Genomic DNA, 18,631 nt, shown 5'->3' on the forward strand with positions numbered 1-18,631 from the left:
TGCACTGCACATTAGTATTTTTTTTGCCTCTTTTTCTGCTCTTCTCACATTTTAGGCTGGTGCTTTCCAGACAGACTGCTGTGTGTGTGTGTGTTTATGGCATCTTGGATGGATCTGGCTAGCCATGCTAGGTAACAACAAGATGGGACCCTAGTGTGGACGCCTGTTACAGCAGCTCCTGCTCACCGCCGAGCTTTTTCTCTATTTTTCTTTTTAACTTTCTTACTTTGAGTTTTTTTCAGTTTAGCTAGCTAGCACTTATGTTTGGTATGGAGGCGAAGACCGCTCTCTTCATAGCGGTCTTTCTCCCATTTTTCGTTGGATATGATTGTGTGTGGGGATCCGATGCCCAGCCGTGGCTCCATTGTTTACACCTGGGACCAGCTGTTAGCGCTACAACACAACACGGTGCGGCCCGAGGAGAGGCACGACATTCCCGCCGAGCCGCGGAAAAGGAAACAGGGATGTCACGCCAGAGTGCAGCGCCGACACCGGAGGAGACGGTACAAACACGTCCTCCCGTCCGTCGTCATGGGGAACGTAAGATCGCTCCCCAACAAGATGGATGAGCTGTCGGAGCTGATTTGCCATCAGAGGGAGTATCGGCAGAGCAGTGTGCTGGTGTTTACTGAGACATGGCTGAACGCGTAAGTATCGGACACGATCGCCGCGCTGGAAGGATTCCAGCTCATCAGATACGACAGGACAGCGGACAGCGGTAAGAGGAAAGGAGGGGGGCTGGCTGTGTTTGTGAATGATAGATGGTGTAACTCTGGGCACATCACTATCAAGGAACAGCATTGCTGCAGGGACATTGAGCTGCTGGCTGTTGGCATGAGACCATATTACCTACCCAGGGAGTTTTCTCATGTCATTATGGTAGCAGTGTATGCCCCCCCCATCTGCAAAGGCTGAGTCTGCTTGTGACATTCTCAACTCTGTTACAAGTAGGCTGCAGACACAGCACCCTCAGGCCCTCCTTCTGATCTCTGGGGACTTCAATCACGCCTGTCCATCCACCACCCTGCCCGCCTTCACCCAGTATGTTTCCTGCCACATCAGAGACAATAAAACGCTGGATTTATTTGATGCCAACACCAAGGAGGCATGCCACTCATCCCCCCTGCCCCCCCTGGGAAGAGCTGATCACAACCTGGTTCATCTTCTGCCTGTCTACAAACCTCTGGTGCAGAGAGAACCAGCAACCACCCGCACTGTGAAAAGATGGTCTGAGGAGGCCGAGGAGGCCCTGAAAGACTGCTTCGAGGCCACTGTGTGGGAGGTACTCAGTGATTCCCATGGGGAGGACATGGACAGTATGACATCATGCATTACGGACTACATAAACTTCTGTGTGGAAAACACCGTACCCACCAGGACTGTATGCTGCTTCTCCAACACCAAACCCAGGATTACTCCAGAGTTAAAAGCTCTCCTGAAGGAGAAGCGGAGACCTTTTAACTCTGGAAATAAGGAGGAGCTGAAGGCCGTGCAGAGGGAGCTAAGGAGAAACATCAGGCGGGGAAAGGAAGGATATAAAAAGAAGATGGAGGAACAGCTGCAGCAGAGCGATGTCAGCAGAGTCTGGAGAGGTCTGAAAACCACAACACAAACAAACAAACAACCAGACTCCCAGGCCAGAGGTGACCAGCAGTGGGTGAATGATCTGAATCTGTTCTTCAATAGATTTGATCAGTCTGCTCCTCCCCTGGCCCAGACATCACGGCTGCAACCCCCCTCATCCTCACCTTCACCTTCCCCCCCACCTACACTCCTGACACGCTGCTTCGACACCTCCCCCACCCCCGCTCCCCCGGACATCTCACCAACCCCCACTCCTCCCCCCACCTCATCACCTCTACCCCCAGCACACAGCCCCCCTGCTCCAACTTGTCCTTCACTACCTGTCAGGTGAGAGATCAGCTGAGAAGGATAAAGACGAGGAAGGCTGCGGGTCCAGACGGCATCAGCTCCAGGCTCCTGAAGTCCTGCGCAGACCAACTGTGCAGGGATGTTGACACTATCTTCAACCTGAGCCTGAGGCTGGGGAGAGTACCACAGCTGTGGAAGACATCCTGCGTGGTACCTGTGCCCAAGACTCTGCACCCCAAGGACTTCAGCAGCTTCAGACCGGTGGCATTAACATTGCACCTCATGAAGACTCTGGAGCGCCTGGTCCTGTCTCGTCTCCGCCCTGCAGTAGGCCCTTCAATGGACTCGCTGCAGTTTGCCTACCAGCCTGGCATTGGGGGTGGACGACTGGAGCACATAGGGGTGGCTAATCACCTCACATCCTGGATCCTGGACTACCTCACGGACCGGCCGCAGTATGTCAGGATCCAGGATTGTGTATCGGACTTGGTTGTCTGCAGTACGGGGGCCCCGCAGGGGACGGTGGTGGCACCGTTCCTCTTCACCCTCTACACTGCAGACTTTTCATACGACACCCCCACCTGTCATCTGCAGAAGTTCTCTGACGACTCTGCCATCGTCGGCCTCATCACAGATGGGGATGACAGGGAGTACAGAGAACTGAACCAGGACTTTGTTGACTGGTGCCTGTGGAACCACCTTCAGATCAACGCGGGGAAAACCAAAGAGCTGGTGGTGGATTTCTGCAGGCACAGACTCCTCCCCCCATCACAGGTGAACATCCAGGGAAAGGACATTGAGATGGTGACATCCTATAAGTACGTGGGTGTTCATCTTAACAATAAACTGGACTGGACTAACCACATAACAGCACTATACAGGAAAGGCCAAAGCAGACTCTACCTGCTGAGGCGGCTCAGGTCTTTTGGAGTGCAGGGGGCGCTCCTGAAGACCTTCTTTGACACTGTGGTGGCATCAGCCATCTTTTACGGAGTGGTCTGCTGGGGCAGCAGCATCTCGGCTGCAGATAGGAAGAGACTGGACAAGCTGATCAAGAAGGCCAGCTCTGTCGTGGGATGGACTCTGTGCAGGTGGTGGGAGAAAGGAGGATGAGAGCCAAGCTGTCATCTCTGAGGACTAATGACTCCCATCCGCACCCAAAGTGTGTGAAGGAACGCTATCGCAGGTCTTTCCTGCCTGCTGTTGTCAGGCTACATAACCAGCACTGCTCACAGTAAACTGCACCATGGACACTTTAGGGAGACTATGGACACTTTATGGACACCATAATAAGCATAACTGTCCCCCATGTTGTTGTTGTTTATTTGCACATACAATATTCACTTTGCACTAAATATGCTCACTTTAATCCATTGCTCATTTTTTATTCACTGCTCGTTATTATTATTATTATTATTATTATTATTATTATTATTATTAGTATTAGTATTTATTGCTGTTTCTGTTTGTACTCTTTTTGCATGCCTAGTTTGTTTTACGTTTTTAAATTTTGAAATCTTTAATCTGACTCTTTCCCCTTGACTGTTGTAACACTGGAATTTCAATTGTGGGATCAATAAAGGTGTATCTTATCTTATCTTGTCTTATCTTATGGTTTTCTGGTTGTGGAATGATTTAACTGTACTTTTGTGTACAGTTGCATCTGTTGTTTCACAGATTACATCCACCACAGATTCTGTGAATTCATAGGTGTCATCGCCAATGTCGACAGTGGTGTCTTGGAATGTGCTCCAGACTTTGTTTGGCTCCATCTCTTGCATCATTGGGGGTATGCACCTGTTTGGATTCACGGGACAACAGATGATTTGTCATTTGTTAAAATCTAAACTGGACATGTGAAGGCATTTCTTCTCTGCATGCTCTTTGTTCTTCAGATAAAGACAGCTATTTCTCACCTCAGTGAGACCAGTCGTCAAACTTGATTGGACAGCACTTTTACAGTGACACGTGACTCGTGACTCTGCTCCCTTCAGACAGTCTTCCTCTTGCTCCTGAGTTGCCAAGCAGCTCACACCTCTTGCTTCTGAGCTGTCGACCAGCTTACACCACCTCTGGCTCCTGGGCCTTTGGTAGGCCCAGACAGACCTCTCTTCCTCCTGGGCTCTGACCAAGTCAGAGGCCATTGCCCCAAACCACTAAAGGCAGGGCAATTGCTCACAGACTCTCTTTCTCCTGGACCACGACTTACCCATGCTCAAGACAGAGGCAAACCTGAACCAGAGAAGTTGGAGGGGCAAACACAAGTTTGCAACTAACTTTCCAGCAACAAGGAGAACAAAGTTGATTTAGCACCCCAACGTCTAACTCTGCACAGACCCTGAGCGACCAGCTTCCTTGGATCTTCGGAGCAAGGACACAACAAAGACTGCATCTGGAACCACAGCTCTCTCCAGCCTTCCTCTGCCAGCTAACAAAAGCAGCACACCACCAAGCGACTCTGTCTTCCATCCATTTAAGGAATGGTAATGTAACAACTGGGTATAGCTTTATCACAGCTGCACAGGCTAAGCAAGACTGTGATTTAATGCTGTTAGTGAGTTATTGTTGTGATTGTTTGCAGTTAGGTCATTGGTTAGTTGGTTCCACCAAAGCTATGTGATGTTAGTTTGCTAATGCTGTTCACAGACAACGTCTTGCATGTAACTAAACATCCTCTGCACTGATCCAGACCCATGCAACACATATCACATTCACATTAGACATTAGTCATTAGACTCATTTACAAATAGGTTTTCAACTGAGCAACACCCAAAGAGGCAACTCAAAGTTCCCGCTTCTCTTCCTTTGTCTTTGGGGGGGTGGTGGTGGTGGTGGTGGTGGTGCACGAGCGGACAGACAGGACGCTCTGCCAATTATTGCATTCAGTCCGAATGCAATGATTGGTCGAAGTTTTCTTAGAACCATATGAGAATGAATGGTACAGTTATGAGTTTTTATCTCTGGTGAAATTCATTTACATTTTAGTGTGCTATCAGCTTATTAATAGCATTTTAACCTAAACAAAGAAAAGCGTAAAATTTCCAGAAAGGTAAGTGTTGCTTTAAGTGACATTATTTAACATAATTCATAATTATTAATTATGTCTGATAGCCAATTTGATACTTTAATTGGAGATCTATTACATGGTCAGGCTGAATGTGAGGGAATAGCCACTCAATAATGGTGCTGAAACTGGAAATGCATCAGCTTCTCTTTCTGTCCTTCTCTCTCTCTCTCCAAGATCTGAGTCATTCAGTGTAAGAACACACACTTGACCTCCATTCCAAATTGTAGCCTTCTCTGGCAAAATGCGCTGTAGAGCTGCTGGTTGTAGCTAAGAATGAACTAAACAGGACTTTACTTCTCCATGACAGTGGTGCAATAGTAAAAGCACAAAGGCAGAGACAAAGACATTGAACATGTCACACACACTCACCGGTCTTTGAGGTCATCGAGGCAGCGCTGGAGATGAACCTCACCAGCAGTGATCAGAACATGTTCTCCTGTTTCCTGGATCAGAACTTCAGCACAGGGATCTGCCTGGTTCAACAAACGCATCCCACGCACTAGCTTTGGCATCTCACCTGGCACACAAACACATGAGGTGGAAACCAGTTTATTGATGTCTGCACTAGCAGTTTATTAGTCATGACTAAGGTTGAGTACCATTCACATTTAAACTAATACCTGTACTTGGAATTCAGTAATGGTACCCAATGGTCCTTTACTCTCAAACTAAAACCCATGCCTACAACCTGCAGCCTGTCAGTCCATCAGACGGGCATAGCATGAGAATGCCTTTGTGTATCTTGAAAGAAGCAGAGTTAGGTGCTGTAAAGTAGTAGGGGAAATATTGTTAAAATGTGACATTGTCTGAAAATTTGCATTCTGAAACAATTTACTGAATTATGCTAATGCTGTAGCTCCCAGGTTGATACAATGCTATAAACAGGACATGAAACACTACACATAGTTATCATAATTTAAAGAGGGTCTCTCACCCTAAAAAGATAATTTTAGTTTAAACACTGAAAATGAAAGGAATCTCAAAATCCTGTCATTTAAGTTCAGCTGTCAAAACTAAGGGCGGCGCCATGTCTGTTGTGTCGCCGGATGTGACGTCAGTGGAGTGGCTGTCGAGCTAGCGATCGCAGTGAAGTGAAGACAGTGGAGCACTTCTGAACCGGGCTGAGCGCCACACTTTTTGACAATGGAGGAAGACAAACTGGAGAGGCCTGTTGAGTCTGTGACAAGCCCCGTTGCCTACGCATATGAGCCTATAAGGCGTGGGAATCGAGCAATGGTACGGAAGGAAGAAGTGGTTGAGCCGGTGATTTGGGGTCATGGGCGTGTCGGCAACATTACGTGGTGTAATTGTACGCCGATGCCCACTGTGCCAGAGTCCATTTGCTGCCAGGAGGCTGGTCTGGACCATCTTCTCCATGACCACCCCTGCATCACCATGGTGCGCTCATTCAGCATCCTGTGCTGGGAGGTGGACGTGCTGGAGGTAGCGATGCTTTCGCTGAGGAATGTCAGAGCTGAGACGCTGCAGCGTCCCGTCAACAGCAGGTAAGTCAAGCTAGCTGTAACCACGGGCGAATGACTCTAACTGTATGCAGTAAAGAAAACAAATGCATGCACTACGGTGTTGGCCAGGAATATGATAACATACAAGGCGAACAATGTTTCCATGTGCTGTTTGTTTACATACAGTTGCTGTCTGACTGAAACGTCTTTGTTTATGTCATTTCTCCAGTACTAATTGCTAGCTAACCCTTAGCGTTAGCTAGTTGACGCTAACAGCTATTAGCTATCAATGCTGGTACCTAACATTAGTTCGCCAGTTCACCTAGCTGACTATGTTACATATTGCTACTGGTGAACGAACCAGTTAGATGCGGAACATGTCTGAGAGGCCTGACATAACAATATAATGCCACATGAATGCTTTCTATACGTAGTTTGTTTACATTGTGTTGTGCAGCATGTTATGAAACCAACGTTTGGGAAACCGCTGTCAAAACACTGTGGCGCAGACAGTTTGATGTCTTTCAGACGGGTTTATCCTCAATAACTTTTGAGTGAGATTAGCAATACACAGTTGACGTATATTCTGGAATCTGAAAGGAATGATTCAATATTTTGTACTTTGTAGGTGATATAGAATAATACATAAAAGTGAATTTTTTTTTGAATGAATTTTCACTCTCACACTCTAACAAGTGTACATATATAAAAGAAAAAAGATGCCCTGATGTATCTTTCCTGACAACAAACAACTTGTTTATGAGCTTAAAAAATGAGACTGCATGAAGAGCAGATAGTTCTGGAGAGGAAATGTATGGAAACATGTGGTTGTACTAACACTATGAAAAAAGGTAACTTCTGCACACTTACTCCAAGCCACAAAAGTATAATAATGACAACGTTTTATCCTACTTGGATCTTCGTCAGGTCACAATGTTCAAAAATGGAAAACATATCTATATTTATACATCATGCACACCAATAGGCTGATAAGCTCGATGATGGCAGGTGTGGTTATCCATCCAAACTGCCCAGGGTGATGAACATCCAAAAACAATTAACAGTTCAATAAAGTATATAGAAAAAGCAGTAATACAACAGCCATACTTAAAAATATCAAACATACATCTTATATCATCTTTCTTAATTTCCCTGAGGGAGTCTTCCCAAGGGATTAATAAAGTTCTATCTAATCTAATCTAATCTTATATGTTATATCAGAGTCATCATCCCGTCTATCAGAATGTATATCACCTATGTTCAAATATTGTTTACTAAATCTAACCAATACATTTCTTTTCCATCAGTCTCTTTAGGTTGACTGCCTACAGGCAGTTTACCCTCTGGGCCAGGGGCCATTTGGGAAGGAAGAACCGGGTCCCGATTCCAGCCTGTGTGGTCGGCTCCATCAGGGCAGTTTTCCCCTCCCCGGAGTACTATGGATTTGAATATGCAGACATGTATGATGAATTTTAAGTTTTTTGTTCAGTGTTTGCAATTAAATATGATTTACTGTTTAAATTTAATGAAGTGGTTGATGTGCATTTAAATGCTATTTAGTAGTAGTTATGTTGCTCTAATACATGTTTAAAAGTTTATCATCAAACAAATAATTATTTATTTTATTATTATTATTATCACTTTGATCCTCATCACTGATGCTTCCCTCACAACTCAACTCAAACTCATCATAGGAATTATCTTGACTCTCTTCCATTGAGCTTTGTTCCTCAGACTCTTCACAACCCTCACTGATAAGGTCAAGATCTTGCGGAGATGATGTAGCCCTAGCTGGGGAGAGGCCTTCCACAGATGTACAGTATGAGTGGTCATTGTTTATGACCTGGTTGGTAAGTATGTCATCTGTCAAAGCGCCTGTGAAAATGTACTGCTTATTGTCTCCCTCTTCTGTATCCTGTTGAAATGGATCGCTCTGGGTGCCGACACTGACTGTCAGGGTGTGCACACTGCCTGTCACCTGCTCCTCACTGATGTCAGCCTCTGGGAATCTGCTGCTGGCCACCAGTTGCATGCATGCCTGCCTAACCTGTTAACACAAATGTACTCTTTTTAGGTACCCAAATGATGTTATCAGCCTTAACATGAAAGGCTTTGTACTTACATCCTGACTACTGATTTATTAAAGAATCGTATACCTAAACACTTCTTGTTGTGTTGTTATTCTTTCAATAACCATGCATAGAAAACTATCCAATGTATCCTCTGTTTTGTTTCAGTGATGGTTGGGTGTAATTGGTTTTGGTTCAATGTCCATACCTGTTCTGGTTGTAGTGCTTGTTGAATCAATAAAATTATTTGGTGTTTTATTATCATCAGATTAATGTGTGTAAACACTGGGGATGTTTGCTTTGCTTCTGAGGGACGTTAAACAAAATTAACAAAATTATAATATTAATATCACATTTCTTGTAGGAGCCTGGGTACAGAATGTAGCAGCCAGAATCATAGGTCATAACTTCTTTTCTTTTCTACAGTTCTACTAGTTATTATTATTTTGTGACTATCAAAAGTAACAATGTACAGTTATTTCTAATGTCCATGGACAATCATGCACCTCACTGCATTAGCAATGTCCTCATGATTTGCAATAATGTACAATGTGTTTTTACTAGGTGCTGTAGTAGGTAAGAGTTACAGTACTAGTACTAGTTTTTAGAGACTAGTATCTGTCATGAAGTGTCTGTTTTGTGTTACTGCAGTTCAGGACCAATAGGCAGTTCCAGTGCTATTTGCATAAATATCTACAATGTATGTTCAGTAAAAGGTAAAAGCTAGACTAGATTGAAATGCTGAATACCTGCCAAATGCATCAATATATTATTAGGTCTGCCACCGCGACTATTCTTGTTGACTTTTTAGTGTTATGGTAATGTTGGTCATGACTAAACATTAGCAGTAGTGAGCGGATAGCACTAACATCGGCCAATCAAAAATGCTAATTTTGTTGTGAGTCAATTCCAGTCCGGTGGTAAACACAACATCAAGTGAGGCCTCAAGCGGGTTACTGGACGGACGGTCAACACACACAAAAGTTAATTACTGTGCCTTACGTTGTGCCGTGATGGCTCCAACATATACACTGAACAAAAATATAAACGCACCACTTTTGTTTTTGCTCCCATTTTTCATGAGCTGAACTCAAAGATCTTAAACATTTTCTATCCACACTAAAGACCATTTCCTCACAAATATTGTTCACAAATCTGTCTAAATCTGTGTTAGTGAGCACTTCTCCTTTGCCGAGATAATCCATCCCACCTCACAGGTGTGGCATATCAAGATGCTGATTAGACAGCATGAATATTGCACAGGTGTGCCTTAGGCTGGCTACAATAAAAGGCCACTCTGAAATGTGCAGTTTTATCACACCGCACAATGCCACAGATGTCGCAAGTTTTGAGGGAGCGTGCAATTGGCATGCTGATTGCAGGAATGTCCACCAGAGCTGTTGCCTGTGAATTGAATGTTCATTTCTCTACCATAAGCCATCTCCAAAGGCGTTTCAGACAGTTTGGCAGTACATCCAACCGGCCTCACAACCACAGACCACGTGTAACCACACCAGCCCAGGACCTCCACATCCAGCATGTTCACCTCCAAGATCGTCTGAGACCAGCCACCCGGACAGCTGCTGCAACAATCGGTTTGCATAACCAAAGAATTTCTGCACAAACTGTCAGAAACCGTCTCAGGGAAGCTCATCTGCATGCTCGTCATCCTCATCGGGGTCTCGACCTGACTGCAGTTCGTTGTCGTAACCAATTGAGTGGGCAAATGCTCACATTCGATGGCGTCTGGCATGTTGGAGAGGTGTTCTCTTCATGGATGAATCTCAGTTTTCACTGTTCAGGGCAGATGGCAGACAGCATGTGAGGCGTCGTGTGGGGGGGCGGTTTGCTGATGTCAACGCTGTGGATCGAGTGGCCCATGGTGGCAGTGGGGTTATGGTATGGGCAGGCGTATGTTATGGACAACGAACACAGGTGCATTTTATTGATGGCATTTTGAATGCACAGAGATATCGGGAAGAGATCCTGAGGCCCATTGTTGTGCCATTCATCCACGACCATCACCTCATGTTGCAGCATGATAATGCACGGCCCCATGTTGCAAGGATCTGTACACAATTCCTGGAAGCTGAAAACATCCCAGTTCTTGCATGGCCAGCATACTCACCGGACATGTCACCCATTGAGCATGTTTGGGATGCTCTGGATCGGCGTATATGACAGCATGTTCCAGTTCCTGCCAATATCCAGCAACTGCGCGCAGCCATTGAAGAGGAGTGGACCAACATTCCACAGGCCACAATCAACAACCTGATCAACTCTATGCGAAGGAGATGCGTTGCACTGCATGAGGCAAATGGTGGTCACACCAGATACTGACTGGTTTTCTGACCCCCCCCCCAATAAAGCAAAACTGCACATTTCAGAGTGACCTTTTATTGTAGCCAGCCTAAGGCACACCTGTGCAATATTCATGCTGTCTAATCAGCATCTTGATATGCCACACCTGTGAGGTGGGATGGATTATCTCGGCAAAGGAGAAGTGCTCACTAACACAGATTTAGACAGATTTGTGAACAATATTTGTGAGGAAATGGTCTTTAGTGTGGATAGAAAATGTTTAAGATCTTTGAGTTCAGCTCATGAAAAATGGGAGCAAAAACAAAAGTGGTGCGTTTATATTTTTGTTCAGTGTATATGTATATGTATATTTATTTTTTAATTTGCAACTAGACACGTGTGACAGGGGCGCTAAGCACTCGTGGTGAGGTCCTTTCACTCTATGCATGTGAGTAAATGCACGGGGACACCCTGGACTGCACCATTTGTTTGCTGTGAAGATTGCTGTGAAGGTTGCTGTGAGGTTTGCTGTGTTGCACCTGAGGTGAGTAGCGGTAGCACCCTTGGACACTAGTCTGCCTCTCCACATGTGGCCTCTGCTTAGTTTTTTAGTTATGTTTAAGTTGGTTTGGGTTCTTATACAGACTTTTTAATAACTTAACTTTGATAACTTTGATATTGAGGCGTTATTTTAGTGAATCGTAATAAAAGTATTTTATCTCCCTGCCAGCTTTAAGCATTTTCCTTTGTTCATTAACATTCCCTTTTCCTCAGCAGCTCCAGTCCCTGTTTGCTTTATTTTTGATCATTATTATTACAGTAAAAACATTTGAGTTACTTGGAAAAATCATGTCTCTGACACTTCAGTAACGTTCCTGTGTGCCTCCTTATCCATTCCTTCAACATTATTCAAGTTCTAAATAGTATTTCCTGGGGTGTAAGTCCCCAGGTGGTGTTGTCCGGCTTTCTTCTAATCCTCCCCGTAGTGCTCCTTGCCACACTTTGTTCACCATGGTTCGGCTACGCTACTCTAAAGAGAGGAGGGGGATATGATGTATGCCGTAAAGCAGCCAAATTTTGTAGTCCTTTTAGTGTCAGGGTTCCTACCTGAACCCCAAAACTGCATAGTGCCAGTGCAAGCGAAACAAACGCTCTCAAGCAATGACGGAGGTGTCATCCAACCTATTGTGAGTTGATGTACCATCACAAAAATCTTGGATATATATTTTGAGGGCTCAAAAACTCCATTGAGTTGCTTTAAGCTGCATCACTAAAGAAGAGCCGTCATAAGTTAGAGACACACCTTCTGTTATAGAAATGCAAATTCCTGCCAAGCTAGGCTGACGGCCCAAGCCAAGCCAACCCATGACTGCTGAAAAGGGGTACAACATTCTCTGCAGGCCCTGTCCTGACTCTCAGCTGCCTGGCTCTATCCCACAACCCCTAAGCAGCCACCAGCAAGCCCCACTTACCTAGGCTGTGCCCTGCACCTCCATCAGAGCACCAGAGGGAAGGTGGGAGGTCAGCAAGGTCCGTGACCATGGCTCAGGGCTCTCTCTGAACATTTGCTCACTGTGATTGTTTGGAGACAAACAATGTTCACAATCTAGCCAATGACAGCACAGTAGGGCTGGACTTGCCTATCCCGACTATAAATTCTAGCAACAACCTTGTTGTCAGAAAGGTGCAGAGTCTTGTGATGTGAACACACAGTATCACAAATCTGCAGCCACAGGCTGATGGTGTGGGGCTTTTTTAACGGTTCATTAGCACAGTGAGCATAAAAACAAATAAATAACTAAAAAGATCTGATGAAAGTGTTAAGCCTATATGATTACATTTACTCAATGCCTTTGAGTTTTTGTCCTCCTGTACAGCATATTACAGCATAATTGGTCAGATCACATCCTAATTGTGTGAACCACCATATTGAATTGCAAGAATAAAACATGAATTGCTAAAAACAATGCAGGGATGCACAGGATTGATGAGCCCCAGTAATCTGACATCTCCTGCATAAGCAGGCACAATACCATAGTACTAATACCTTACTTTTAAAATGCATTTGTAGACTTTTATTTAAACAAGCATTTGGTTAAATGTGGGTTTTATGGCTGTCTAAATCTATGCATCTTTGTTCTTATGTTTTGTTTTAATTTATTGTGAAGCACATTGTGGTTTTTAACTGTGAAAGGTGCTATATAGCCTAAATAAAGTTTACTTAGTTACTTACCATGTTCTAACTGCCCAGTCTGATGTGTGTAGTGGTCAGACGCGTCACGTCAATAGAAACCAAGGGGGCACGTGCCCCCTCAGATTTGAGGGATGATTTTTTTTTCAACCAATTTTATTTTACTTACTTTACCTTACTTATTATTTTACCATCTAGCTATTATCAGTGGTCATATTGGGTGAAATGTATTCTAAATAATCTCCTTCATCTCAGGCCCATTTAGTGGCCGTAACTTGCATAAAATCATCCACATCACACCCATCCTGCAGCAGCTCCACTGGCTCCCCATCACATACCGCATTCAATACAAAATCCTACTCCATACATACAGAGCCATCCACAGTCTTGCCCCTCCATACCTCTCTGATCTCATTAATATCTCTGTACCTACCCGTACCCTCCGATCCTCTTCCTCCATCCATCTCTCTGTCCCCTCTGCTCGCCTCGTCACCATGGGGGGCCGAGCATTCAGCCGCTCGGCTCCCCAGTTTTGGAACTCCCTCCCCCCTGACCTCCGCAACACGGACTCCTTACCCCTCTTTAAAACCAGACTGAAAACCCATCTGTTCAAACTCTCATACTCCGTCTGATCCTTGCACTGTCCATTGTATTTTATTGTTTGTTTTTATCCCTGTTTTTATGCACTTCTGTACTTTTGTAAGGTGACCTTGAGTGCCATGAAAGGCGCCCTTAAATAAAATGTATTATTATTATTATTATTATTAAAATGCATAAACGGTAATTTACTCATTATTTATTAGGATTTAGGGGAGATTTCCTGTTAGTAGTGATGACACACGGCAACAGAGCAACCATCTTGATAATAAACGATCTTTGGCCGATCATGTGACCGCTCACAGCTTTCCCATTGGATTTTAGCCACCCGGGTCTCCCATTGGACAGCCGATCTTACCGGCTTGACATCTAGGCTTCCGGGTAAGCTATAAACACACCGATGGGATCGGTATCCCCCCCGGTATCGCCGGCGATGACGGCGATCTAACCTAAGGGTTAACGTTAGCCTATAATGTCTGGACTGTAACGTTTGCCTGACTAATCAGCTACTAGTAGCCTAGGGAGTATCCATGGAAGTATCAGAAAAACTTGGGACGGGATTTATTTTGGTGTATCTGTGTTTCAACGTTAGGCCGCCTAACAAGATGGGTGAGTGTGTATGATTGTGTCCTTTTTTATTGCCTTGGCACGCTGTTGCCAGTAACATTGGCTAACGTTATTTACGTCATGTTACGTTTTGCTGTCAGTAGTGGGAACCGGCCTGGGTTCACGTTTGTGTGTATTAACGTTAGTGTGTAGCCAAATATTTTATGCAATACAATAAGCTTAGCTATGTTTGCAATATTTTCCTAGCTGCTAGGGTTTGTTTGAGAAAAACTCCTTTCCTCCTTACACAAAATAGTTTATATGGCAAGGTGTAGATGTGTTAAGTGTGTGTGTGTGTGTGTGTGTGTGTGTCTGGACGGGGGGGTTGGCTTTGAGTTTGGGCCCTATCCAACCTCAAGGCGTTGTGCAGCAGGGGCCCAAAATGAGTGATTTGAGGGCATCCCCCCCAAAAATTTGTGTGCGCGTATAGCGCACAAACCCAATCCACTGTGCCCCCTCACATTTTGGGGTTGCATGACACCCCTGGTAGTGGTGTGTGCAGTTATTCTGTTTCAGCCTGGTGTTTATTTACATTTTAAGTATTTTTCACATTTTGCTCCAAATATCTTGTTTATTCTTGTTGCTAAAATCACCAAATGGCAGCTGAGTAATGCTGGTCGTTGCACACCATCACCATGCTAACATTCTCACAATTACAATGATGAAATGCTGATGTTAGCGGGCATTGTTTACCATGATCGCCATTCGCCTTGTTATAGTGTGTTAGCATGCTAACATTTACTTTAGACAAAGTACACTTAAAACCTGTTGAACCAATTGGGGGACCTCTAGAGCTGCTAATAAAGGCCTGGTGTGTATCAATACACTGATCAAAAGAATATAGTGATGTTGCCCATCAAATTAAACAGCAGAACCTCAGCTACAAGGCTGTAAAAAACTTTTTACATGCCCCAAACTCAGTTTTAATATCAACTAAATAAACAACAACAACTAACAGCACCGATATCCCGACCCACTCGGTATATTTCGGGCTCTAACTTGACCACGTTATTCAAAACACACACCATTCATCTCAAATGAAAGCTGAGACTCCACTCTTTCCACATCTATACTCCAAATCACTCTCCCTTTAACCATCACAGAGCTACAGCCCAAAGAACAACAACAGAAATCTCTTTGCCAAATTATATTTGTAATATGGCTCTTACCCAGGGTTTAAAATTGGCACCCGCCACTCGCCAAATGCGGGTAAAAATATGTTTTGGCAAGTAAAATAAATAGGTCACACACCATTGGCGGGCTGTTGAAATATGCCGACTTTGCTATATACAGGGGTGGCCAACCCGCGGCTCGCGCGCCGCATGCGGCTCTTTGCCTATCAGTGTGCGACTCTTCGATCCATTAATTAAAACCATCGGCGCGCGGCTCTTCCGTCATAAAAAAATCAGTGTGAGTGTCCACACGCTGGTACCGTGACAACACTAATCTGGAGAGAGTATGAGAGTGGCTTAAGAACAGCTCCTGAACAATATTATTGTTTTTTGTTCGGAAATAGGATAAACACTGAAAAATAGTAAAGAACTTGAATACAGAAGTCAACACAACAAGCCAGAGAAGAGAAAGAGAGGAAAAACAGCTGGAACAGGACCCTGGAGACAAAGATCAAGACAAAGATCAAGACATTTAGCTGGTTGGATACAATGTTGCTAACAATGTTGCTAACCTAAGCAGTCAAAACAACTAGAAGAAAAGAAAAGAAGAAGACAGAGGAGGACTCAACTAAACAAACAAGAAGACTAAGTGAAAACTACTGGACACTGACAGTAAGTTTTAACACTTTAAATTACAAATAAAATCCCAACTGAAATATTAAAGCTAACAGCTAACTAGCTTACACTAGCTAAATAACAGTTGGACGGTTGCCTAGCAACGGCATCAGTGGCATCTGTGGCATCATGTCTACCTGCTCTGAGACAATAGAATATCCCCCAGCTGTAAAAAGCAAGACTGCAAGGGGCAAGTATAAACAACAAGTTCTCCGGGAAAGACCAGAAACACTCTTTCTCGACCTGTATAAAGATGGGAGGGCATGTAATTTAATCTTCTACTCTGATGAAGCTTATGCCTGGCTGAATGTCATCAGCTCCCACTACTCCTCAGTAAAGAGAACAGGTATCTGCAATGGATGGAAGATAAGTGTATTGGAGGAAAATGACCCAGACAACACCATCATGACAGTCAACCTGTTTAAAAATGGAACTGCCATGGTTCAAGGACACCTGGCAAAGTTTGAGGGTGACTTCCCTGCCATGAAACTCAGGGCTCAAAAGGAGAAGGAGGGTCTTACAAATACCCCACTAACCCATGGAAGCAAAACCTCCACCTCTTCTCTCCCCATGTCTGATATAGAGCCTGCAGACGCTGACACTGACCCTCCCCTACTGGAGCACTCAGAGGCTCTGAACATCATGAGGGAACAGTTCTCCCAGATGGAGATAGAGCTGGTACAGCTCAGGGAGCAGCTGGACCAACAGCAGCCGAACTCTCCCTCCTTCCAGGATACCCTGACCATCTTCAGGAGAGAATTGGAGGACATACTCAATGCTCGGTCGAGAGAGTTTCAGCAGGACAGAACCAGTCATAGCAGACAGCTGGACTACCTCAGTGAGGAGGTGAAGCAGCTGAGAAGTGACAGAGACAGCTGTAAGGCAGAGACAGCAGCATTGAGAGAGGAGCTGCTGGAGTGGGACAGAACTCTGCTCAGTCTACAGGAGAGCCTGAAAACACAATGCTCTCTACCTACAGTCACCCCTCAGAGCCAGACCATCCCCACCCAAACCAGCCCTGCACCTGCTCAGCCTCCACACAGCCCTACCCCTGGGAGCTCACCCCACCTCACTCAACCAGCTCCAGCCTCCAGCCACAGCCATGCGCCCACCCCAGCACCAGTGGATTATCCACACTCCACTGAGACTGCACAGACACACAGAGGCAGAAGGGCTGAAATTATCCTGCTCATGGACTCCAGCGGAAGGTTTCTAGATGAACAGACACTTTTCCCGAAACATAGAGTCGAGAAGATCTGGTGCCCTAACACCCAGAGAGCCCTGGAGCTCTTGACCGTGGCTGAGCTAGGATCACCCAGCCATATTATCATCCACACAGGCACCAACGACCTAAGGTCCCAACAGGAGAGAGTGGCAGACTCACTCAGGAGAATGATTGAAAAAGCCTCCACCACCTTCCCAACCAGCAAAATCATCATCTCCACCCTCCTGCCAAGAAGAGACTTCCACCCCCACACCATACACAGGGTGAACGCCAGCGTCTCCAGGGACTGTGCCCTGAAACCCAATGTGTTCCTGGCTCACCACCCGATACTAGGTCCGGACTACCTGTATGACCATGTGCACCTGTACAGAGAAGCAGTCCCCATCCTGGCCAAGACCCTGAAGGACGTCGCCTTCAGCAGGAACCTCACCACCACCCAGAGGAACAGTCCGCCAGCACAGACCCCACCCAGACCTCCTACACCTCCCAGACCTTCTAGACCTCCCAGACCTTCTAGACCTTCTAGACCTCCCATAGCCCCTAGACACCACCAGCCCAGACTACCAGCAAGGATACCCAGGACACCCCAGCCCCCACAGGATCACCAGCATTACCAACACACCCCACAACCAAGTCAACACAGGCACCCACAAACCAGCCAGAGCACCCCACAGCCTAGACACCTTCTTTTCCCAAGGTCGTGGGGTGAGGCAGGGATGCAATCTTAGTCCAATCCTCTTCAATTTATACATTAATGAATTTGCATGTCAATTAGATCAATCCACGGCACCTGGCCTCAACCTGAATGGCACAGAAATTAAGGGTCTCCTGTACACAGATGACTTGGTGTTACTGTCACCAACAAAAGAAGGTCTACAGCAGCACCTCAACCTCCTGCATACATTCTGTCAGACCTGGGCCCTGACAGTTAACCCAGAGAAAACCAAAATTATGATCTTCCAGAAGCAGTCCAGAAGTCAGGAAAACACACACAATTTCTATTTGGACACCACTAAATTACAACATGCAAAAAACTACACATACCTTGGCCTCAACATAAACTCCACAGGAAGCTTCAACTTGGCTGTGAAAGATCTGAGAGACAAAGCAAGGAGAGCTTTCTATGCAATTAGAAGAAATATTAAACTGGACATTCAATTCAATTCAATTCAATTTTATTTATACAGCCCAATATCACAAATCACAATTTGCCTCACAGGGCTTTACAGCATACGACATCCCTCTGTCCTTATGACCCTCACAGCGGATAAGGAAAAACTCCCCAAAAAAAACCCTTTAACGGGGAAAAAAAAACGGTAGAAACCTCAGGAAGAGCAACTGAGGAGGGATCCCTCTTCCAGGATGGACAGACGTGCAATAGATGTCGTTCCAATTCAAATCTGGCTAAAGATTTTCCAATTTGTATTAGAGCCAATAATTCTCTATGGCAGTG

At 45.2% G+C, this 18,631-nt stretch overlaps 1 protein-coding gene across 1 annotated transcript in view; it reads right to left on the reverse strand.

Moving 5' to 3' along the window:
* efl1 (elongation factor like GTPase 1) overlaps positions 1-18,631 on the reverse strand; it is a 310,425-nt gene that overhangs the window by 111,498 nt on the left and 180,296 nt on the right. The window contains exon 16 of the mRNA XM_049602819.1: positions 5,309-5,456. Within this exon, the coding sequence (XP_049458776.1) occupies positions 5,309-5,456 (148 nt within the window). The remainder of the gene's footprint in view (positions 1-5,308; positions 5,457-18,631) is intronic.

Source organism: Epinephelus fuscoguttatus, linkage group LG2, assembly GCF_011397635.1.
Source record: "Epinephelus fuscoguttatus linkage group LG2, E.fuscoguttatus.final_Chr_v1".
NCBI lineage: Eukaryota > Metazoa > Chordata > Actinopteri > Perciformes > Serranidae > Epinephelus > Epinephelus fuscoguttatus.